Source organism: Scomber japonicus, chromosome 22 (assembly GCF_027409825.1).
Source record: "Scomber japonicus isolate fScoJap1 chromosome 22, fScoJap1.pri, whole genome shotgun sequence".
NCBI lineage: Eukaryota > Metazoa > Chordata > Actinopteri > Scombriformes > Scombridae > Scomber > Scomber japonicus.
In genome coordinates this window covers 10527552-10552744 of record NC_070599.1, presented here as the reverse complement: position 1 = coordinate 10552744, position 25193 = coordinate 10527552, and the positions used below count along the sequence as shown (strand labels likewise).

Below are 25193 nucleotides of genomic sequence, written 5' to 3'. Positions count from 1 at the left end.
ATATTTACAAAGCTATTAGCAGCTTCATATTTCATTGGGTTTGGCCTCACAAAAGAGACTGCCTCCTGGTGCTGTGGTGGGTGTTTAAACACAAACTTTTGGAAGTAAGGGTGAGCTTAGGTTCAGCCTTACAGCTCTGAGTCGTGCTCCAACGTGGGGGTACTGAGTAGTTCCTTCCACAGACGCTTTTAGCTGCTGTTCTCGCTCTCACTTCATGCAGCCTTTCTTGCTCTCTCCACCCGTCTGTTTCCTGCTCTCTAGAGGGTTTAGGGTTCACGCAGGGTAGTGTAGCGAGAGATTTCCCAAAATAGAGGGAGAAAAATGAAAAAATGAAAAAATAAAAAACACAGAGGCTGGGGATGATCATATGGTACACATGCCTAGGAGCGCACACACTCCTATAACACCTCGCCAAATGCACATGTATTTTCATGTGATGTGTTATTCTTCAAGTTTTATCTACTTTTTTGTCTGATCTCTTTTCTGGTCTCTCTGTCCTCTCCTCCTTTGTGATTTGTTTCTCTGTCATCTATGTTTCATTGACTCTTCTTTATTATTTTCTTCACAAAAACTATAAAGCTGGCTTCTTACCAAAGGGCCTTTGCCTTACTGCTATATCGAGATGCCTGCTGCTTTGAGTGCTTGTGTGTGTGTGTGTGTGTGTGTGGGTGTGTGCTCACATCTGCATGTACCCCTTATTGCAAATTCAGCAGCAAACTCTTAAAAGCAAGTGGAGGCTTTCTAAGTGCAGAAGAAAATGTCGAATTAATTCACACACAGGAAAAAGCACACACACACACACAAGACAAGTGTGAAGGGAGCTAACATATACAGCCATATACAACATGTGTAGATACTAGCTGATGGTAGAGTATGTGCACACATACTGTACTTGTATACCAGCATGAGTATAATGTGTCAGATAAGACTTATTGATCCCCAGAGGGGGAATTCAAGTGTTAGTGCAGCACAGGAAGCACACCCTACATGCCTGAGAAAAGTGGTTATTTCTAGTGTAGAAACTAGATGATAATTGACTAATCCATTCTCACACATTTTCCCCCTTATCTTCACCGCTATTTCTCTATTATTCCCTATTCTTTTTTATCATTTTAAATTGAACATCTTCAAGAATTCTGAAGGTCATAAACTTAGAAATTGATCAAGCCCATTAAGGGACAATGGAATAAAAACTATTATATCTGGAATTATATTATGAAACCTATATTGTGATCCAAGTACTTTTTATCCAACTATGAAATACAGCATAAGGAGACACTTACTCATTCTTAAAGAAGAAAACAAACACAAAAAACACAGATGCCATCATAGATTGCAAGCAGCAATATACCTGTGCTTTTTGAAAAATGTAACCTTGTCACCTCTTTTTGACTATGTTTGCATGTAAATACTTCAAACAAAATCATTCACATTTTATTTGGCTGGAATTAAAAAAAAATGCTTACAATGACAAACACTGCCATAGCAACAAGCAGGTACACACACCCTCCAAATAAAAGCGATACATACTTGTAAAAATCGATTACTAGTATGTTTGATTACTGCCCTTATATGAAAAAGACAAGAAACTACCTAGAAGATGTGCACAGAAGAGGAAGCTGGTTTGAGAGGGAAAGAAGGGGCAAAGGGAGGAGTGTAAACGGATGGGACAAGGTACTATCCATCTCTCTGGGTAAGATCGATCAGCAAGCAGGCAGATCAGTTTCACCTACCTCTGTGTGTGTGTGTGTGTGTGGGGGAAAGCTATGATACTCCACTGCTCCAGTTGCAAATAAGATCTGTTTTCTAATAGAGGAAGAGCAAAAGATGAGGCGTAGAGGGAGATGCAGAAGTGGCAGGAGAAAGATTTCAGAGAGGTAGCAAGTGATGGGAGGAGGAGGAGGAGGAGTGATGAAGAGGTGAGGGGGAAAAATGAAGGCATGGGAAAATCGAGATAAAGCAGGTGGAGAGGAAGGATGGGGGAGAACGTCAGATAGATGAAGGGGGCGAGGGAGGAAAGGAGGAAAGTGCATCTGAGATAGGCAGAGCACGGCAGAGGACAGAATAAAATCATGAGTGTGGCATGAAGGATCTAAGGGTGTGTGAGCGCATGTGGGTGCATAGTTTGTGACTGAAAGTAGGAGCAGTGGAGGCAAGGAGATATGGAGGGCAGCAGAGTCAGCAAGCGATAGAGAGACAAGAGAAAAAGGCGGAGGTGGTAAAGGAGGGGGGAAAGAGGAGAGAAGGTGGTGAGGTAGAGCTGTGACTGATAACATTGTCGTACTCAGGTTGCCTCAAGGGCAGACAACACAGAGAGAAAGAAAGAGAAGGAATGAGACATGAAGAAAGAAAATGCAGAAATTTACAGAGCAGCCAGAGGCAGAAAGGGTTTCAAGATGTAAGGTGAGCAAGGATGGAGAGACAGGATAGCGTAAGATAGAAAACACAAGGCACAGCACTGCAGTGAGAGATAAATAGTACAGGATGGATGGCAAGGAAACAAAGAACAATCCTAGTAATGGAGTCAGTGGTAAGAAGAGGAAGAGGAGAGGTAGGTAAGAGAGTGGTAGGGAGAGGGCGGATATGTGGGTGGACATGACACAAAGAAAAGGATGTGAAGGCTTTGTCAAGGAGAAAGAGAGAGGAGAAGACAGAAAAAGAAAATGAGGGAGCAGCAGAGTAAGTTATTATGAGAGTGAGAAAGCAAGTGAAACGGAGCAGAGCAAGGATGGAGGGAAAAAGGAGGGAAGGAACGTGAGAGATGGATGGAAAGACGCAGTAAAGGTCAAATGAAGGAGCGGGGAGACACAGACCGCACAACAGGCAGAGTGTGTGAGTGTATTGACATTCAGCATGCCGCGGGCTGTCTGAGCAGCGAGCTTTAGCAAAGTACATGGTAAGCTGGTGGAGACAGGACTGGAGTGCCCCGCTCGTTCTACAACAACACCTGACGTTAGGACTTTTCAGTGGCCGCAGCAGAGTAGACACATTTTATAGCCGCATTCCACTTTTGCTGGAGCATTTTCACATTTTAGTATGCACGCCTCCACAGGAGCTCAGGAGCAGTCTACTTCCAACATGGACTGCCCTGGGGACTGGCTGTCACCACACACATAGGAAATAACTATTAACTGGTCACATTGCTAAGCTGCAGAGTGTGCTAGAGTCATATTTTTAGATTTGGTAAGAAAAAAAAAGAAAGAAAAGAAGCTGAGTTCCTGGTAGTCGTTATGAGGCCCTAGAGTGAAATAAAAGCTATTTAAGAATTTAGGGTGGAGAAGCGAAAAAGTAAAAATTGATTACAAAAGCATTGTTTCTAAGATTTCAGTCAAGTATCATACTCTTAACTATCAAAATCAAACTGCCTTTCTCTCCATAACTAATAGCCCATTGGCTTAATGTTCCACCTCTACATCCTGTTTCAAAAGGAAATGCATGACATTAAGGAGGTAATGATACCATTCATGGGACTTTAAAGTAACTCATATGTCATCTAAAGCCATCATCTAAAAGGAATACTGCTTATTTCCTGTGCCTTTCTGCTTTAACAGTGATAACATTTAGGAGTGTATATGAGGGAGATGTTTCACTGTTTTTAGCTCTAGGTTTCATCATCTTTTACCATGCAAAAGAAAGGGGTTCAAAAAAAGGGACATGGTAGCCCGCCTCATATTTTGGAAATACAACAAAGCAAACCATGCAAGAGGGAGGAGAATGAAAAAAAGAAGCTTTGATATCAACACTGCCTCGGTATGTGGGCTAGATAGTAAACCTTGTTCTAGTGTCACGCAGAAGGCATAGCTAGCTAGCACCTAATGGAAAATATTGAGCCAGCAATTTTTATTCAACCTGTTAAGTCAGCATGATATATGGTTATGTCTGGTCTTTACTCAAAGTATTAAGTTGCATAGATTATATCACTAACTATATGATCACTATACTCTTGCACAAGTCTCCAGATTGCTCCTCATAAAAATACACCCGTCTCTCTCCAACGCAAGTTTCTCTCTGTCTGTCTCTGACTCACTGTCTCTTCCTATGTCGCCGCTCTCCAGTCAACTCGCCAGTAACTGTTATCAACAATCGCTGTCACTCTCTCTGTATCTAGGTTACAGTTGCTATGACAACTCTTATGCATGCCAATCAGTTGCACTGACTCATACCTTATCATCACATAGCTGTATTAAGGGCCGTCTGTACACATAGCGCGTGTTTGCTGGGAGATTCACGGCATGTCTGAGATTACAATGGGACCCTCGGATCCATGTGTTGTACTCCACTGAGCCCTCTAAGACCTACATTGTGCTTGACTTGAGTCTTGCTGTGGAAACAGGGCTGATAGGATAGTTTGGTGACCCAGTTTGATTCCCTGACCCACAGTCTTAAGAGAGGCTCCTATGATATAACACATCTAATCCTTTCTTACAGGTTTCTAGGTAACTGTTACTATGGGGACTGGCTGTGATCAGTCTTTTGGGATGATGTTGCTAGGCAGTGGGCTGTAGTGGTGAAATGGTACACATGGCTGAGAGTGTACTTGCAAGAGTAAATGTAAGAGGTAAAGCAAGAAAGTCCGTGTTGCAGGGGCGTCAACTATTTCTCAATATGGATTTTTTGTACGTTATGAAGCACCAAGTGGACATAAGTGCAGAGTGGTGCTTGTTTAAGAGGAGGCCTTGGCCCACACAAGTATGCATGTGTACAGAACAACCTCTTGTTCCAGCTCTGTCTAGTCAGAGTAGGTGGAAGACAGGAAACTAGACACAAAAACACACTTCAGACATCTCTTATAAAATGAAACGTGACAGAGGAAAGAGTGTAACACCCATTTTGTTCTTCTTTTTCTCTCCCTTCATTGCCTTCATTCTTTGTCTCTCTTTAGGTCTGTGGATAGCCAGGCGTTCTACCATGCCTGTCCCCCCACCCCTCAATCCCCGCAGACAAAAACACCTGCCCCACACACACATCCACCCCGAACAAAGGGCAAAACATTCCACCTTCCCCTCTTTCTTTCCTCCATCCATCCTCTCTTTCTCTCTTCTCCCCCCTCTCCTTGTCTCATCTTTGCCCTCCTCATCCCATCTCATCCACTGTGCCTGCTCCAGAGCTACAAAACGAACCCTTCCCGACTCTGTCCCTTTTCCGGCTTTCCACTGGCTTACTCTGGTCACATGCTGCCTGCTGCCTTCTCTGATTGGAGCAGGGGAGACGTGGGGCGTGGTCTCAGCCTGTCCCTTCCACTGCGTATGTCGAAACCTTTCAGAGTCGCTCAGCACACTCTGTGCCGACAAGGGCCTCCTGTTCGTCCCCCCGCACGTTGACCGGCGCACCGTTGAGCTGCGACTAGCGGACAACTTCATCACGGAAGTGGGAGGAATTGACTTTGTCAACATGACTGGATTGGTTGATTTGACTCTGTCCAGAAACACCATCCACCTGATTCGACCGATGGCCTTTGCTGACCTGGAGAGTCTGCGGTCCTTGCATCTGGATGGTGAGTTGAAATAGTCATTTTATCATAGAACTGAACTACTTGGATGTGAACTGGTAAAAATCTAGAGATGAATCAGGTTCATGGGAAACTGGTGTTTTTTTATATGTGTGTGTCTAGGTAATCGCTTGACAATAGTTGGACCCAGGGACCTTGCAGGTTTGGTGAATCTGCAGCACCTGATCATCAACAACAACCAGCTGGTCAAAGTCTCTGTCCAGGCCTTTGATGACTTTTTGCTCACATTAGAAGACCTTGACATGTCATACAATAACCTCAGAAGGTAACCTTTTTCCTCTTTTGTGTCCTCTATCTCCCACTTGCATCCTGTTAATCTGCACTTGTTTCACTCTATTCTTCTTTAATTACAAACACACTACAATACTCTACTGAGGCCTCAATCTTAAGCGTATATTGCAGACGTACCACTGAGCTCCCAATATGTCAAGGGACAGTGGAAATGCCTTGTATGATCATGCACGAGTCAGCAAACACAATGAAGAGAAACAGACTCAAACTGCTGAGGCTGGGAGGAGAGGACTAACAGCTCAGGAAATTAAAAGTGAATCAATTTTGATGAGGTCCTAATTTTCTTTGACTTTGATTTTCTTAAGACTTGATGAGGGTACACCTAAGCTAAATCCACTGTGTATGAGTGAGCATTGCTATAGCTTTACTGCATGGTCTGTCCTTTCACATACTGTGTAATATTCCTTTCATCTCTTTAGAACAATGGAGGCTCCTACAGCATCACTATCTGTTCCCCTGCACAAAATAATAAGTCACAACAATTGTTGTATTCTCTATCAATCCCCTATTCTCCTCTTTGTAGCGTCCCACTGCGTTGATAAATTCAGCAGCTTTTGGCTGTCACTTCTGATTAAGATGTTTAATTTATCTCCTGTACAGGAGTTTTCTGGCCTCTCTCCAACCTCCACCTTGCCATAAGTGTAAAGAGTTTTAATGATGCATACATTAGCAATTGCTGTTTACCCTTTGTTGCGGGTTACTGAGAAGATTCAAAGTGAACCTGGATCATGGATTTTTTCTTATCGTGGTTAAAAACGTTCCAAACTGGCAACAGATAGTGTTAAATGAGAGCTTAGGGACAGACACATATCCAGGTGGGAACATGTAACCAGTCCAATTTAATTGTGAAGGACACTCAGTAAAACCTGGCATCACTGGCTGCTTTACTTTGTTCAAATGCTGCTTTTAGATTACAGAAGATCCCTGGAACCTGAACTGGTTAAACTTTCTGTGTCAATGAGCAGCAAAGGTGGGGACCTGCCAAATAGATTATTTATTTACAAAAACTTAAACAACTCATGACCCGATTACCGGAAAACTTTTCCCCACTGTACTGCCTAATTGACTTCTATTTTGTATGTATATAGACAGAGAGGGACCATCTGCTCCAGCAAAGTGATTAAAATCATAGCAAGGCTCCATGACTTACACGTCAATGATGAGACGACAACATCATAACTAATTCCATTTATTTCATTTGAAATCGCAATATACACACTCCACCAATTTAGCTTTAACTGATGTGTGAGACTGAGTGGCAGCATGTGCTACTATATTTTACAGATGGCATTAAGTATATTGTCTAACATGTGATACATTGCGCTGAAGAAAAACGCATGCACTGGAATAAGCCTCCAAAAATAAATGCATGCATGCAATACAGTTATCCTATTTTGCTGGCTGTCCCAAGTCAGATATGACTCACTAACACTAACAATGCCCAAAATAATTCTTAAGTGTAAGCCTGCAAAAAAACAGGGATACTAAATGACAACATGGTGAAACTCAGCGAAAGACTGAGAAGGAAAATTAGCATCTGTTGTTGTTGTCTGTCATTATTGTCACCATTAATTAGTATTTGCTTATTCCAGTCTTCTGCAGAAACATAGGAAAGTGTTGAGAACAGAGTGCAAACTTTGGCTGATCTAATTATAGTACACTAAACTATTAATCAGGTTTAATTTAATCGATGTATCCACAAGGGACGCTAATTATCAGATTGGTGAATCTATCTTCACCGCTCTCATTACTTTTATGTGACATTCCCTCATTTCTTCTCTGTCCATGTACATCACCAATCTCGCCACAAAGTCAATCAATTCAAACACTGTGCTCAATCTAACATAATCCCTCTATTCTATTGTTATAGGGTACCATGGGAGTCCATTCAGAACATGGCCAGTCTGCACACTCTGAACCTGGACCATAACCTGATAGACCACATTGCAGAAGGAGTCTTTGGAGAGTTGTATAAGCTTGCAAGGCTGGATATGACCTCCAACAGGCTTCGAACTCTGCCTCCTGATCCCCTCTTCGCAAGGTAGCTCTTAAGCTTCCTCTTTTATGTTTCTCTAAGAAGTGGCTTAGTGGAAATATTCTGTGACAGACGATATGTTTAACGGGGCATACCAAAGAAACATGGAAGGATCGATATAAAGATATTCAGTAAACCTTTTAGTCCATTCACTACCATCGCTATTTATCAAGCTTTTTAATTATCTTTATGTGTGTATACACAACAGAGAGTGGAACATGTGAGCTAATTGGTATGGTGAAGAGGACAACATCTTGTCCTCATTTCATTTTCTCTTGTTCCAGCCTAAATGTAAAAGCAGCAAGTGGCTGCAAGGTAAATAAATAAGGCTTTAAAGGTCTCTAGTGCCCACTTATTGGCTATTTAATCAGTTTGAACCTTGGCAATTGTGATGGAAAGTAATGATGGAGGCAAAGAAAGGAAAACCGATCTTATTGTAGAGGTGCAGATTAAGCTCCAACTAACTCAAACAACTGACACAATCCATCTGTGACACAGACTCTGAACTATGCACTCAGCACAACTGAGATTTAAAGCAAATTGCAGAGGGGGTTGTATGCTCCCAGACAGACAAATTGGCCAATGACTAGGTTAAATGTTAAAAGCTACAATCTGTGCTGTATAATAACAACGAACAGAGCTTTCACAGAGAGAATCGGACATTTCATCAACTTTACCTTTTCAACTTTTTTTCCACAAATCTCTGCATTTAAATAGTAGGGCAAACCCAACTGCTCCAGTAAACAGCGTCTGAAGTCTGGTGCCGTTCTTTAATGTAGATTACTTTCTTTCCATTTCTCCTTCCCTTTCAAATCTTATTTTCCCCCCATTACAGTTCAAACTGGATGTGATGTGGAGGGCTTTACAAAACACAGTCATTTAGATTCACCCAACTGTGCTTTTTCTGTGTATGTAGTCATGGGAGGGGGCTATACAGCAGCCTTTGAATGCATCTTATTTTTATGTTTGTTCTGTGCAGTACCACCTGTTCCAATTCCCTCTCTATTATTTGATGCTCTTTTTTAAGCCTGCTGCTTTCATGGCAACCAATATACAATTATTCACCTTTTATTTAGCAAAAAAAAATAAGATTGAAAAGAAAAAAGAAGAAAAAATGCCAAGTATAGCTCATTCCTTTATCCGTTAGTCACTTTCTGCCAAGGCTTTGAGCCTAAGCTATATCACAACTTTAAAAAAAATGTCTAATTTGTACAGTCTTCCTTGTTTTAACTTGATTCATTTGAAATATGGTGGCGCAACATCCCAAGCTTTTTTCGTCATGTTTGGAAATTATTCCAGTATTGATATAGACAGGCCAGCTGCAGGATGACTGTTACAGTGCTATTGCTAAGTATTGCTCCTGGATAGGTTTTTTACAGCGTATATATTGCACAATTTCTAAAATCACTTTAAAATAGTTCAAATGGATTGTTTTTGATCTACGTACAGAATTGTGTAAATTAACCCGTCCTTTTTCCTCTGTCATGCTCAGGTCCCAGACAGGTGCAATAAGCCCCACCCCCTACAATGCTGTCATAAGCCTAAATTTTGGGGGTAACCCACTGCACTGCAATTGTGAACTGCTATGGTTGCGACGGCTTATCCGTGGAGACGACATGGAGACGTGTGCCACACCTGCTCACCTGGCCGGAAGGTACATTGTTGATTGGTCAAAGTATGCTGCTTTACTTGTCTTATATACTATGTTTTAGGAAACCTACAAAGCAATTATTCAACTTAAACCTTTTAAATAAATGAAGCCTATCAATGTCAAGGAGTGCTAAAGTATATGTAGAATGATGTGTTAAGTCTAACTGAATATTATACACTACTAGTCTTAAGGCCAATCTGTCCTACAAGTTTTGCTCCAGCCCTGTTTTAGCACACATCTAATAACGGCCCACGCAGTTTATGGAACCTTAATTGGATCATCATGTGTGCAAGAATAGAACTGGAGCAAAAACTCACAGGACAGGTAGGCCTTGAGGACTGAGTGAGAAATATTGATGTGATATTCCATTATTCAGTCATTATCCAGGTACTTCACAGTCTCACTTTCTCCTCCCTGCATCTGTCTGCCATGGTTTTCCGGTCTAGCCCTGTAGTGAAAAGTACAAAGTGAAAACAATGGATTGAGGAGGAAAATGAGCGTCTGTTGTCATCATCTGTCACTGCTGTCACCACTGATTACTCTTTACTTAGTTCTGTTTCCTGCAGAGTAGAATGGGAATTCTTCCTCTCTGTCTCTCTTTTTATTTTCCTTCCTTCCTCTCTTTTGTCTCCCAGGTATTTCTGGTCAATTCCTGAGGAGGAGTTTACTTGTGAGCCACCTCTCATCACCCGTCACACCCACAAGCTGTGGGTCCTAGAAGGCCAGCGAGCTACACTGAAGTGCCGTTCCATCGGCGACCCCGAGCCAGTAGTACACTGGGTTTCACCAGATGACCGCATCATTGCAAACTCATCCCGGACCAGCTCCTTCAGCAACGGGACCTTGGATATCTTAGTAACAGTTGCCCGGGATGACGGGGCATACACATGTATTGCAATAAATGCAGCGGGCGAAGCAACTGCCACTGTGGACCTCAAAATAATCCCCCTGCCTCACCGGGGAGGAGCAGGTGGAAACACAGGGAATAACAATGTAAACACCAAGAACAATAGGAATGTGACCAGTGGGATTTTACGGACCGATCCGGGCTCCTCGGATATCAGCACAGGGAAAAACGGAGGAATTAATAATGGTGTAGGACGTGGAGGAGAGGTGGAGGATGGGAGAAGAGAAGGAGGGGAGGACAATGAGGGTGACAGTGGCAGAGTATCTGAAGTGGAGAGGGCTGATGGAGGGAGCATGGAGGACGACGAGGGGGACAATGAGGAAGGGAGGATGGTTGGAGTACAAGGGGTTACGTCAACCTCGGCTCAGGTCCGATGGGATCTGGGGCGTTTGTCTGCAGCTTACGTTGTCTGGATGTATCAGATACAATACAACTGCACCGCTGACGAAACCCTCATCTACAGGTCAGTTTACTTTTTGCTATAGAATGAACATAACTCACTACACAAATGGTGGAAGCCAGTGAGATCCATCCTGTACCAAACCTGCATTAGGGTCCTGAAGGTTTACAGTAACAACTCCCCCTGTTTATGCAACCAGAAATCATTTTTTTGCATGTCAGTGTCTTCCTCCCTTAAATGGTGGATATCCTGATTTCATGCAAAAGTTCTTAAATATTTATCCATTACAGCATGACACTTCAGTAGTGCAACTGTTCACCTTGTACATGGATGGGTGGATAGCTCAAGGGAAGGATGAATGGGGAGATAGATGAAGGGATAGAGGGGCGAAGGTAGTTAATAATTTATCTCCATCCCTGTATGACACTAAAACCCAACAGGTAGATAGTCGGTGCATATGTATGAGAGTAGAAAGGGAGGACAAGTGAATAAATGCAGGGGGGGGAAGGGTTTACAGGGAGGAGGATCTATCTGAAATTTTTGACAGTGTTGCATGGAACACAAAAACAACTAGGCTTGTACTTAGAGGCAAGTTTAGTAGTGTCTGACACTGTATGCAAGATTCTTCAGCAACAATATTTAATAGTGTGCAATAGCATGTGACAGTATTAAGTAAGACAGGTTTGATTAAGTAACACATGATGTTGATGGTTCATGTAATCTCTAATTCAAAGTAGCATTTAAACTTTCAATAAGCCATGTCATTTCAAATTTAAAATGAGATCCGCTCAGTCTTCACTGTTTACTCACCATGCTCTCAGAGGCCGACAAATAATCAAACATTTATAAAGACCGGATCTGAGGTAAAGGACTGCAATGTTGTTCATGTTACTGCAAATTATTAAGAGACAAATACCATATCCTGCCTTATATGTTTAGGTAACATTTTTTGGGCAAAAAACATAGTGAAAAACTACATAATTTGCATGTCAGACAAAGTCTTTGCAAAACTGCCTATATCTTTGCTCACTATTTCTATGCATTGATGTGAGCAAATTTGTACAGTGTAGCTGTGAAGAGAAGGAGGAATACTCCTTTAGACTTTTGTTAAAGCTAAAAAGAGCCAAAAAGATTCAAAAGGAACAATAAAACAAGATTTTGGTAAAACATACCTTGTTTTACATGAGAGATGACAGATGATTGATTTTATACTTTCTGAACTTGTGACTGTGAAACTGTGATACCTCTAAAGAACTAACTGCTCAACCTTCAACAGAAACATGGGTAGATAATGGAGGTCTGAATGATGAGGAGGAAGACAAAGGGACTGAGGCCAAGGCTAGGGACTAGCAACCTGACACACCAGTATACTTCTGCACTGTATATGAATTATGCTGGGAAACATTGAGTTTAGTGCCTCTGTATTTACAGCCATAAACTGATGCAACACAGTGACTGACACAGTGTGAGCAAGCTGGAATAAGAGCGTGTTTGTTTTTGAACTTCTGCACCAATGCAGTATCCCTCAGGTGTTATTGAGCTGTAAGTCGTATAGAGAAGGGGTAACGGGAGCTAACTGTATTACAGGAAGAAGACAGGGATGACAGACAGATGGAAAGATGATTGGAAATATTTAAAAAATGTGTCAGTATAATCAGATGAATTGAGGCAAAGTAAAGTGGATGACAGCCAGGGGTGAATGAAAAAAAGATGTATGGGGAGGAAATGCTAATAATTTGAGTGATGGATAGAGCCAGAAGGGAAGAACAAGGGAATTTTAAAGATAGGAATGAGGCCGTAGAGATTTTGGTAAGAGGAGGAGATAGAAGAGGCTCTACCAAAATCACCTGGGGAGAGATTTAGATGAAAGAAGGATGGGTGAAAGGAGATAGACTGACAGACAGGAAGTGGGAGAAGAGAGAGGGGTGGGCCAAACAGTCCTCAAGGAAAAAGCAAGGAAGCAAGAGTGGAGAGAAGGAGGGGGGGCGGGGGGTATTTAAATGCATCACTGAAATAGAGTCAGACAAAATGTGTGTACACAATAAAAATACACCTGGGTCTGAAAATAGGAAAGAAAGGAGGAGAGAGGGTGAACGTTGGGAGTTATTAAAGAGAAAGAGGGAAGTATCAGCTGCACAGAAATTTGGGATAACAGAGGGATGTAGTACAAATAGAAAGAGGTAATGGGAGACGAGGCAATATAGCAAAAGTCCCGCAGCAAAGTGCGTTCACTGCTGGAGAGAGGGATAGATGGATAAAAGGATGGAGAAAAGAGGTGTCCCATTGAAATACCACATCAAAACAGACGAGTGCAGATTCTGTGCAGTCCCACGACACATTTATGGCAATTACACATGGAGAACTAATTAAATGATTGAATTGAATGAACTCAATAAGATCTCAGCTCCCTCGCTGATCAGCTGCATTAATTCCTCCACAGAAAATAATGTAATAATACAGGGAGCTGATTTGCTACTTAACGTTATCAAGTAAAAGTCTATTATCTCCAGAAACTTAGCTTGTAGCAAACCATGCATCTAGGTAGAATTTGTTTGTATTCAATTCTCCTACATTGTATAGCTGTTTATATTAGTTCAGCACCCGTTGCCCTGGTTAAGTTTGGCTAAAGGACAAAACGGTGACAAAATAAAAAAGTCATTCTTTGAGTCGACTATTAAAGAAATATTGAAAGGGCAGCATCAGTACAGATCAAGGCTCAGCTGTGCAGTTTGGACAATAAAATGCTGATAAACATAAAGAGACTCACACAGTAGCCAAACAAGAGGATAGATAAGCGAGAAAGCCAAGGCAACCAGTGTCACAGGAGAGGACGAAATTCAGCGAGGGGGACAAAGCGATTAGAAGTTCGACTACACACTAAACAAATCACACTGCCAACTAAACAGATGGAGGGGATAACTGTCTCTAAGGGGAGATGTAGTGGCTAGCTTAAAGGTGAAATTGAGATATAAACTCTTAACTGAATTGAGAAAGAAGAAAATGGTTGAAAGAGGAGACAAGCAGTCTGAGGGTTTTGAGGGAGGTAGCAGGGATATTGGTCTCGCAGGACAGATAAAGAGGAAATGGAAGGGGGCAACATTTCAAAGGAGGCATGCCACAATGAAACCAGGGATTTCCAGTATAGATTTCTATCATGCCATCAACATGCCAGTGCCAACCGCAATATCACTCCAGTTAGAAAGAAGGGGAAGAGAGGAGCCGGCCAAAGGAGTCTGGCTTATAAATTCAAAAGGAGATAATGGAAGAGTGAGATTTCATGCTTTTTATCAGGGATTTGCATTCATACTTTGTTGTTGTTGCTGCTGCTGTGTGTCTGCTTTGGGAGGCGGACAAAACTAAGCTTAGGAAAGGGAAGAAGCGAACAAACAGAGGAATTAAGTATGAAAGGAAAGAAAAAGTAGAGTAAGAAACAAAAAACAAGCATCGCTCATCCGGCAATTGACAAAAATTCAGTCACACAGTGAGAGAGAGATAGATACTGTATACTGGGGAGAGAATACACCATGTGTCTGCCAGATTTAATCATCTTTAGCAGGTCAGTCACATTTTAGACAGCACCAGCCTCCATTTTAGCATGGCTTGTCTAATTTCGATGGCGTCTGTGACAGTGCCAGGTGGGTTGTCGTCCATGCGGCATTCCCTGGGCACTGCTCACCCTGTCACCCTGTCTCCCCTGACACAGTCAGCTGAGCCTCCTTCCTGGAGCTTTGCCACAATGTTTCAGTGTGAGTAATAACCAAACTAGGATTTATGGATGCATGGGCACAGCCTACCTGAAGGACAAAGAACAGGACAAAGAATGTCCCTCCATGTAAATGAGGCAGCATTTGTAAAGTGACCTCTTTCTAACCATCTGTTAGAAAATTTGCAATATGAAAAATCTCTTCAGCAAATTTCATTTAAAAAAAAAAAAAAACTCTCCAAGTGCAATTCCTGAAGGATTAGCATTTGTAAACCACAAAAATACACAGGGGGTAGACACAGCATCATTTGTGCAATCTAATGTAATTCAATAGCCCTACAAAACACACTACATCCCTCAGAAACTGCTAATGCACAATTTTTGTTGAGATTGTCAGAAAGGTGTCAATTTACGCTATTGTACTGAAGGTGCTCTTGTTATTTTTAACATCCTGTGTACATAGAGGCTAGACAAAACCACAAACTATGACCTTATAAATTCACCACACAGTTGATTTGTCATCTCTCTGGCAGACTCAACAAACATCCGACATGAAGAGTTTATTCACAGCCATATTACTTTTCTGTAGAACTACTTTATTTGAATTGCATTACATTGTAGAGGCTTTATTGTGTTCAGCTCCCGTGTGTATACTCATACATTATTCAGTCTCTGAATTTGTTGTTGTTTATTATACAGCTACCAATGTTTTAAGAGTAGCTGTCCCTATTATATACTGTTGGCAATCTGTTGGGAAAGATTTTTTCAATATCTTTTGTGTGACTAGTGTGTGAGGTATGTCAGTGGGAGCATTTGAATGACACTTGTACACCTTCAAGCCAAAAGTTAATTCTGAAACTCAAAAGTGTGCAGGCAGGCACGAATGGAAGGCCTTTAAAAATTTTCACAATTTCACCCCAGTCACAACAGCATCAACCGTCCTGCTGGGCACTCAAAGTGCCAAGTTTTAATTTAATAGGAACAGAAATAATCATAGAGACAGAGAAGAGGAAGTTGGAGAGAGAAGCATGCAGAGTTTAAGAAATAATGAGAATAATGAGAGTAGAGTCTCAGAAAAGGGACGCACAGTTAAAACAGTCAGGGTGAGAGTTTGACAGCCATAGGAAAGGAGCATGCTGAGAAATAGATGGCTAATGTTTCACAAAAAGAGACGCTCAAAGAAACTCAACATGAAAATTAGGTGTATCACAATACCACTCGTTTGCTACCACTGATTTTACAGTATTTTTAACTAATTGTCTAAGTACTGAACAGTTATATAAATATACGTAAGAGCATACAGACAGGGGATTTGTTTGGCTCCACCACACCAAAAGTATGTGGTTCAATATATCAATTAATGTCCTCCACTGGAGAAATCAAACATCCTGAGATGTGAGTAAATGGCTTTCCCCTTAGATTCCGTCATGCTGCTTACAGTGTGGCTCTATTTATTGCCTGGTATGATATTGCTGGGGGAAACTGATATAAGCATCCTATTTTAGCCTGGCATGACGCAGGAAAGAAATCATACAAGAAATGAGATAAGTGCATCTGCAGAGTCAGGGATAGATAAGGATGTAAAGAGAGATATAACAGAGGGGCAGGGAGGAGGCATGCAGGGACAAAGACGGATAAAGGGGAAAGGAGAAAGAAAACAAGGACTTAGACGACCAAAAGGATGCAGGAGGGAAAGGAAGGGAAGTATAGAATGGGGTAAAGAATGGGGTGGAGAGCTGTACCCTTGGGGAAGATGTAATTAAGTGTTAAACTACCGGGTCAATACAAATGTCAACTCATATAAGAGGCAGAGGCAGAAGAAGAGAGGAAGAGCTCAAGGGTCAGTACTCAATACATATGTCACCTTATATTATACTGTAGGTTCAGAGGCAGGAGGAAAGTAAGTAAGGGAGGGCTGGAGGGCAGAGGACAGTGTGATTAGCTTTTATCATGTGGCTAAAGCAAAATGAAGTGAAAAGAGGGAGAAATCAAGATGAAATTTTGGCGTCAGTTTAATACTGGAGGATTGGGGAGGAGAAGGAGGTCATAAAAAAAAGGAGCGGGAATGAGAGAGAAAACAACTGAATCAGGCAGCAGGGGGAAAAAAATCAGGCCAAATGAGAGAGAGAGCTGAGTGAGAAGGATAGATTAAGGAAAGCGAAAAGACAGAAGGAGGGATGAAACAAAATCCAGAGGGGGGTGGGAGGAAGGGGGAGGGGGGAATGACAGAAAGACTGATCAAGGAAAACAGAGGAAGAGATCACCCAAAATTGAGGGAACCAACGAGTCAGTAAACAGTCCAAGGAATCAAGACCAAAAAGGGAGGAAAGGGTAAACGAATAAAAGACATGACACGGAAAAAGGAAACGGTAGGGCAGTATAGATGTCAGCCAGAAGAGGAGATAATTGCTTTGTTTTTCCTCCTTGTCTTCCTCTCTCTCCCTTGCTCTCTGTGCCTAATCTTATCTGGTGTCAGACCACCAGACTTTGTAGCACAGACAGAGCGAAAAAGGAAGAAATGAGACGGAAATAAGAAAAAAAAGGAGGAAGAGCAGGGACAAGAAAGCTGAGGAAAGGAGGACAGGATTCTACCACTCTTTTATCCCCTCGACCACCACTAGCTCTTCCTCTCTCTCTCTTTCCCTCTCGTACTAATAATTACTCGTTTCTGTGTCACCCGCTTGAACAAAGCACTCCCTTGTCTCTTTCACTTTCTCCCTGCATCTGTGTGTGTGCCTTTGCGAGGTTTAACCATAATTAGAAGCACAGAGACAGACACAAACTTGGTATGTTTAGGTGACCGAGCACAACGCTAGTATCTGCAAATACAGGGACTGTAATGAGAACAAACACCCCTGTCACTTCAACAAAACAAATGGTTGATAGAGACAAAGTTGCTCTATATTCATGAACATCTATTGTCTCAACAGCACTGAGGAGTTAGGTGATTTTCATTTCAAGTGTCCAGGATGTGTAGCCAACACCACAGAGCTGCATATTTGCATCTACATGTGACAATGGGTATGTAAATACTGTTAAAAATGCATAATGCAGTGAGTGGTAGAGAATCAGCATATCAAAGATGCATGGATGAACGTTGGTGAACGCGTCCAGGTCCTTCCATGTATATTTCAGTGAATTTGCCTGCCTATTTCTGTCGCTGCCACCGTGGAAGAAACAACTAGAGAAGTGATTCATGATCTCATAAGGGAGTTGGTGGTGGCTGGGTGAAAGAGAAGAGTTGTGATATGAGGGGGGGTGAGAAATAGGAAGGATGAGAAATATAAGATGAGGGCAAACGGAGAGGTGGCTGGGGGAAAACGAAGAAAGGAGGAGGGAAGAGCAAAGCAGCTGAGAGGACACAAGAGAAGAGAAGGAGTGACCTTGGATGCTAAATAATGGTACACGGTTATAGCTGTGGCTAATAGAGACATAGTACAGACACAGTGAAAAGGAGAGAGGCTGGGAGGTCAGGTGCAGCCCAGTGAGAATAAGTGAGGGATTTGTGGGGAGCAGGGCTGATTGGCTGCAGAAATATAGGAGATAGGAGATAGAGGCAGAGCAATAGACAAAGAAGAGATGTGCAGAGAGGAAAAAAACAACTAAAATTGGAAGTCAAATTTTAAAAAGGTGCTGAGAAAAGAGGTTGAACATGGGACAAAAGAAAGGAGTGCACCCATGCAGATTTAGGTAAAGGAAAAGAAAAGATGGGCGATTACAAAGCGATGAAAAGGCCAGAGGATATGGAGAGATGAGAGTGAGCGACTGATCAGCAAAAAGAGGGAAATCTCTTCATAAAAGAGGGATGGAAAAAGAATAAGGGGGATAGATTGAGGGAGGGAGGATCGAAACAGAGCTGAAAAGAAGGATAGAACGAGGAATGGAGGACAGACTGAATAAAGGAAGGGATATTGAATGGCGAGATTAGAAAAATGACTCAAGGATTCACTAAAGGTGTGTGCATGTGTGACTTATGGTTGCACAATAGAAAACCGATTTAATAGTTTGATGTTTTTTCAAGATGCTGTGTCTCAGTTTATTATACATAGTTTTGCTATAGACTGCAAAAAGCATTCAGTGCACTGTTATCTTGGTGCAGTATAATTCATATGTAACTACATATATATATGTTAGAGAGAGAGAGAGAGAGAGAGAGAGAGAGAGAGAGAGAGAGAGAGAGAGAGAGAGAGAGAGAGAGAGAGAGAGAGAGAGAGAGAGAGAGAGAGAGAGAGAGAGAGAGAGAGAGAGAGAGAGAGAGAGAGAGAGAGAGAGAGAGAGAGAGAATAGAGGGAATCAGCACAAATATTGCTTGTACAATGTACAAGAATGTTTTGGTAATAACACACCACCCAATAATGCTTGTTATATTGGCAATATTAATCAAAAGGAGACACTGAATGACAAGGGAAAAGAGAGGAAGAGGACACAAGAAAGTGGTCCACATTAACACGACAGTGAATCAAAGTAAGAGAAAACCCATTTAAATATAACCTTTGTTACAGTGAAGCAGCCCCTCAGCCGATTATATGACTTCCCACAGTGATGGTCAAGTCTCTGCCTCACGGGATCCATCAATTATACAAAGACACATAAAGGCCCTGGATGAACTGACACCACTGTAATATTTCTCAGGGCCTTTTATAAGCCTATAATATGACTGAGGCTTTTTATTCAGACACAGAGGTTGAGGTAGTGCTATAAGTACCGATTCTTTCATATTTCATGTGGGAAATCTGATTGAGCGCCCACTGTCTTCACTACTGGACTTTACATGGGCAATTCAGAATCGCCTAGTGTGACTGATTTGCCAGAAACAGGTTTTCCTTCAGGGTTTCCTTCTTGGAGATATTTGGTTATAATGCTTTGGTTAGATTTCAGTTTCTAAAATACCTACTCTCTGCTGTGAGAATATAAGAAGTACTTCATCAAAACCTTCATTTTCCTATTTTCTTTTCCAATTTTAGTTATTGCTCTGAACCTTTGAGTCCTGCAATTTAGTCAGTGTCCATCAAATTACAGAACTGCCTGACACCTTGAAGAATGAAAGTTATTTGACGCATTAATTGAAGGAGACATTTACACCAATTCATTTGTTTAAAGAATGAGACAGTGGTCTACCAGCATTTCCTTGAGCATTATGGCAAATTGGTTTTAATAAACCCTTAAATTATATTGTTTTTTCAAAGATTCTATTTTATAGTGTTCAGTTTTTGCTCTTTCTTGGAGTCGTTTCTCTCGAGCAGATTTTCTTGTCAGTGTTCACTCAAATGATGGAAAATGAAGACATGGTGGTTGACGGGTCATTTAAACAGAGAGCTTTATGTGTGGATATTGTATAAAGAGATGCTTTCAGTGGAGGTACTTCACTGCTGAACCAAATAATGAGCCTTTGCCATGGTAACACACACCTGGTCCCTAAGTTGCTCCAGTGTGGAGAATGAGTTAATTGGTGAATTTGTGACAGTGTTTGAGAACAATATATAGCAAACTAATGACCGCTGGATCAGGCTGTTTTTAATAAGAATGCCCTGTGTTTCTATTCAGATTATAATGAGACTGGGAGTATCAGACAGTACATTGTAATTCATTATCAAATCATACAGAGCTTCAGTTTCAAATTAGGAGTTTGGAGATATTTCAGGGCCAGCTCTTCCTATCCAGATTGTTTTGCAGTATCATGTCTTAATGAAATAAGGCAGGGTTACTGAGTTTTCAAGGTGATTTTCAGTGCAAAAACACTTTTAATTCTACAATATACCCGCAAGAGTTGATATTCCTTGAGAAGCCTTGAGAATGTGAAGGTGAAAATCAGTGATCAATTAAAAGTATTTCAACCCAAATCTGCCCCAAAGCTTGCCTTGAGTAGACCACCTCCTCTTTTGTTTCCCAGATAGTTCTTCCATTGTCCAAAAATCTTATCCCATCGATTATGAAACTTTGATGTGTATACTTTTGTGAGAGTTGTCAATTACAGTGATTTTACATGAAGAACTGGCTTATGTAAGAACAGCCAGTTACAACAAATTCAAAATGCATGCCAAAAAATATGAAAACTACATTGCTACCATCAGCGGTGTTTATTTTTATGTGTTATAAACAGACTAAGGTTAGAGTCCTTCTGCAGTATCTGAGTCAAACTGAATGGCATTTATAGGATGTAGCCCAAGTCTGAGGGGAGCTGGAACGGTTAGCAACAGAAGATACAAATAAGCCCTTTGATGTAGTGTGAAAAGCCAGAGAGAAAGAAGGAGCTGAGACCAAAAATACAAGAGAGGAATGAAAAAATAAATCACTGACAAAGTATTCATACTTTTAACACAAAAAATACACAAACAAATACTTGCCTACACAAAAGGGATTGGACAGCAGAGAGTAAAGTCATACCCATCAGTGACACTACACTCTCCCACATACAAACTTTACCCTTGCATGTCACACACACACACACAAACATTTAGATGAAAATACATAAAAGTTAATATTAGCATATCACAAATACACTAATATACTTTGTAACCATGAACACAGGCACGCACTGACAAGCATATATAAACAACTCTAACATGGCACACACACTTATGTAAAGCATGTGCCCCTCTGCTCTCATCACCATCTCTCTCCATTGTTTCCCCCCCTCTCTCTGCCTCTCTATTGTTCACCTCTCCCTCGTTTGTTAGTTCTAACGGCTGCTTGAACACTTAAAATGAGGACAAATTCAAAGCACTTCTCTCTTTATTATCCCACGCATGTACTCACGCTTTACAGACACATGCAGGAAACACATTTGCGATCGAGAGACAACAAAACACACCCTCCACTTGTGAAAACAATACATGTCCTATTACCTTGAATCAAAACCACAAAAAGGCCCTGTTTTACTGTAATCCTAGCCCTGACTAAACCTAAAATGGCCTCTTTTTTAAATGTAGAGGTCCTACAAAATGGCTTGACGTTTGCTTCTCGCAAAGATTCAAGTACAAGCGCACACACATACACACAGCCCTGCACTCCAAATGAGCAGACAGAGTTCTCTTTTCATGTTCCCTGGGCGCGCTCTCCATCAATAGCCTCATTTTCCCTCTCTCCCCCTACTGCAGTATCCACTCCTGCGCTTTTTCTAGCCATCCTTTCACCCCTCCTTTCCTCAGCCTCTTTTCCAATATGCAACCTTTTCCTCTTTTGTTCCACAATAAGTCAAGAATATTTGGGCTATGCTTCCAGTTACTGCAGATAATATTTAACTAACTCCCTAATGATCCTGTGCACATATTTCACTGAACTGTACTTTTTTGTTTATTTTCCTTCCCTTTAGAATCCTACCATCCACCAGCGACCGTTTCCTGTTGAAGAACCTGGTTTCGGGAGTGGACTATAACTTGTGCGTGCTGGCCATTTTTGATGACACAATTACATCATTAGCAGCAACAAAAGTCCTGGGCTGTACCACATTCTCCACCAAGGATGTCTACCCAGCGTGCCGCTCTCTCCAAGCCCACTTCCTGGGAGGGACACTCACTATTTTGGTTGGCGGCGTTGTTGTGGTCACCCTACTCGTGTTTACTGTGGCGCTAATGGTTCGCCACCGAGTGTGCAACCATGGCGACCACATGATATGTCACAACAGCAACACTGAGGCAGGAGGCGGGGCGTGCTGTCAAGGAGGAGGTGTAGGGGCTGGGGACAAAGGGGGGAACAGTAGTGGATGCTACCAATCAAATGGTTCAGGGGACATGATGATGGTGGTCTTACCCAATGGTCTGCCTACCAAGAGAGGTGGGGAGAAGGACAAGGACAAGGACAAGGACAAGGACAAGGAAAAGGAAAAGAAGAAGGAAGCAGCCGATTCTGCTTCCTCTCTGCCTCCGAAACTCCCTCCAAAGCCCAGGCCCAAACCTAAAGTCAACCTGGAGCAGTTTCTTTCAGCTGGAGGAGTGGTTTCTACAATGGCAGGGACAGGAGGGGAGATGGCTTTGGTGGTGAGACAGAGAAAGCTGGAGAAGGCGCCGCCATACACCCCAGAAAGTGACAGAACTCCCCTCTACTACTCCCCATCCCCTCCATCTACCCTGCCCCGTCAGTCTCGCTCCAGGGAACGCCCAAGACCCCGTCTGGAGCGAGAACTGACCAATCGTGCCAGTTTCTCTCTGGCTGCACCCCTGAGAGACTCAGATCTCTTGGACTGGAGAATCGCTCCCAGAGGCAGAGACAAATGGAACTCTTCTCAGGCTTATCAGAGCCCTGTATCCCCTCTAAATCCTAGCTGTGGGACGGTTAGTAAACGGCGCCACTCACTGGATATGGGCTCCTCTGTCGCCTTAGCGACTGATGCAGCAGCGACTGTTGCCAAGCGCTATGGTGCTGTCAGTTACGCCAAGCGGCTGAGCGTGATCTGGACGAGGCGGAGCCAGTCACTTCATGGAATGCTGGTGCAGTGCGCATCCACGACAAGCACAACTTCCTCGACAACCAGTGACGAGACCGAAAACGGCGGTGGATATGGAGCCCATTGTGAGTTACAACGGGGATACATCCACGCTTACAACACCACCAACTCCAACTCTAACACCGGAATCACTACTGGGAAGGGCAGCAGTGTAAAAGACAGGGGGAGGGAGAAGGGAAAGGATGGAAGGAGTGCTGAAGAACTGGAGGAAAGTGTTGTGTAGTTCGAGGTAGAAAGAAATATACAGAAAGTTAAGAGGGATAAAGGGTTCTAAAAGAGTACAGCTGAATGGGATTTGAACAGGGCTAAGAGGTGGAGATAGTGGAAAAAACGAAAAAGCCAGAAAGGGAAGATGAAGTGATTTGTAAGGGAAGATTGTGAGTTCAGAGGGAGAAGGAAGAGTAAAATGAGTTGAATCTCACTTGTGCAGCTCCTTGATTTGCCAGAGGAGAAGTCAAGAAAAATGGAGAGGAGGCAAGAGAGTGTACCTGGAAGTGAAGTGAAGATTCTTAACAGCCTCTCGTTAGCTGACCTGAAGGCTTATGGGAAAGAGAATAAGTGGAGAGAAAGATGTGACAGCAAGAGGGGGTGAAATATAACGGGACAGTTTTAAAAATGTCTTTAAATACTTGAGGTTGAGCTCACGCAGTATCTGTAAAAATGAAGTGATACAAGATAGAAAAGAAAGTAGTAACACAAGATATATAACTAAAATCTAGACAGAGCGACAATTGTATGAACAGACTATGTGAGTGATATATATAGACGTAAAGAGAAGGGGAGACATAATCAAAGAAGGGAAAACATCAATAGAGTAACAGAACAAAGGTTATATAGCAGAGACGGAGATAGTGTGAGCTCAGCATGGATCTCAGTAAAGCCTATACACTAATAGAAGCAGACTCTTGCTAACACTTCAACTCTCCAGAGTTCCAGCCCCCACAACACAAGGGTTTACACTGGATCAAAAACAACTACACTATCCGTAATACTGGAGAAACACTCCTCTTGGACAAAAACACAACAGTAAAAAAAAAAAGAAAAAAGATTTGGACGACATAGCTCACTGCTTTGTCATCTTGGTTTTTATTTTGGGACTCCAAAACGGATGGCGATTTTGAAACTCTTTTCCAAAACACAATGAATGTGACTTTTATGTGTCCTCTGTGGCTGCTCAATGATTTTGGCTTGCCGTGCCTGCGGATTATGGGAGCATAAATACAGAGCTGTGTGCATTGGACATGATCAATCGATATGAGCTGGATAGAGCGAGTGGGGCACAGACATTATTAAAAGAAAGACATTGGGATTACAATGGAGTTGATATGTGTTACGAAATGAAGGAGAAGGGGGTGTATGGGGGAAACATGTGCGTGTGTGCATTTCTGAAAGATGTGATATTTTAGATGTGGGATGATAGGACCAAACACATGAATAATGCTAATAGGTGCATAAGTATGCATGCCTTGATGGGTCAGGGACAAGATGCGATGTATGTGTGCCTGTGTGTGTGTGAGTGTGTGTGATCGAGTGCGCACATGTATATGAATGTTTGTGAGGGGCAATCCAATCAACCAGACAGACTCAACCATTAACTGTTTTAGAAGCTTTTCTGCTTTCTGAACATGCTGTAAAAAAGAAAGACCTAAAAGTAAAAGATTAGACAAGGTCTTAAGTTCCACTCAAAATGAAGTAAGAGTAAAGTGTTAAAAGACATTTTACCAAAACCTGAATTAATTACAATTTGTGCAGCTTGGTCAGAAAGCGACTACTTAAACATTCATTTTTGTGATTTCAGCCTCCTTTGTGCCACATGGATTCACTTTAAATCCAAACAGTGAATGTTTTCTGAAAGGAACCAGTTAAAAGACAGAGCCACTATGAAAGCCAGTAACCTTTAGGAACTGTTCATTAGAAGACTTTGTGAAACGTGTAATGGGACGACTGATCCACTGGCACAGACCACAGAGACTCCTAACTTTCATCAAAAAGAAAAAAAAATGAAAAGAGAAAAACTTGAAAGTACATATATATATAGTATATATATAAAATGATGTTACTTGTCGCACCATGTGTTTCTGTTTTTCAAAGTTTTCTGGGGGGTGATGTTAGGATCGAATACAAAATACAAAATGTGTGATTTTTGGTTTTACACAAAAAATCTTCATGATTAGAGCAGAAAATGTTGATGACAACTAAGCAGAAAAATAAAAAATAAAAACAGATACTGAAGAAGCACACACACACAGCACAA

General features: G+C 41.9%; 2 protein-coding genes across 2 annotated transcripts in view; one reads left to right on the top strand and one right to left on the bottom strand.

Annotated features, from left to right (window-relative positions):
* Positions 1-25193, bottom strand: part of LOC128383301 (pyruvate carboxylase, mitochondrial-like) — a 287146-nt gene that overhangs the window by 89537 nt on the left and 172416 nt on the right. The gene's annotated exons all lie outside the window — the stretch shown is intronic.
* Positions 4909-23287, top strand: LOC128383302 (leucine-rich repeat and fibronectin type-III domain-containing protein 4). Its single transcript, XM_053342915.1, has 6 exons — positions 4909-5494; positions 5612-5774; positions 7671-7841; positions 9328-9489; positions 10122-10856; positions 21809-23287. The coding sequence occupies exons 1-6, from the start codon at positions 4909-4911 to the stop codon at positions 23160-23162; spliced, it is 3171 nt and encodes a 1056-aa protein (XP_053198890.1). The 3' UTR covers positions 23163-23287.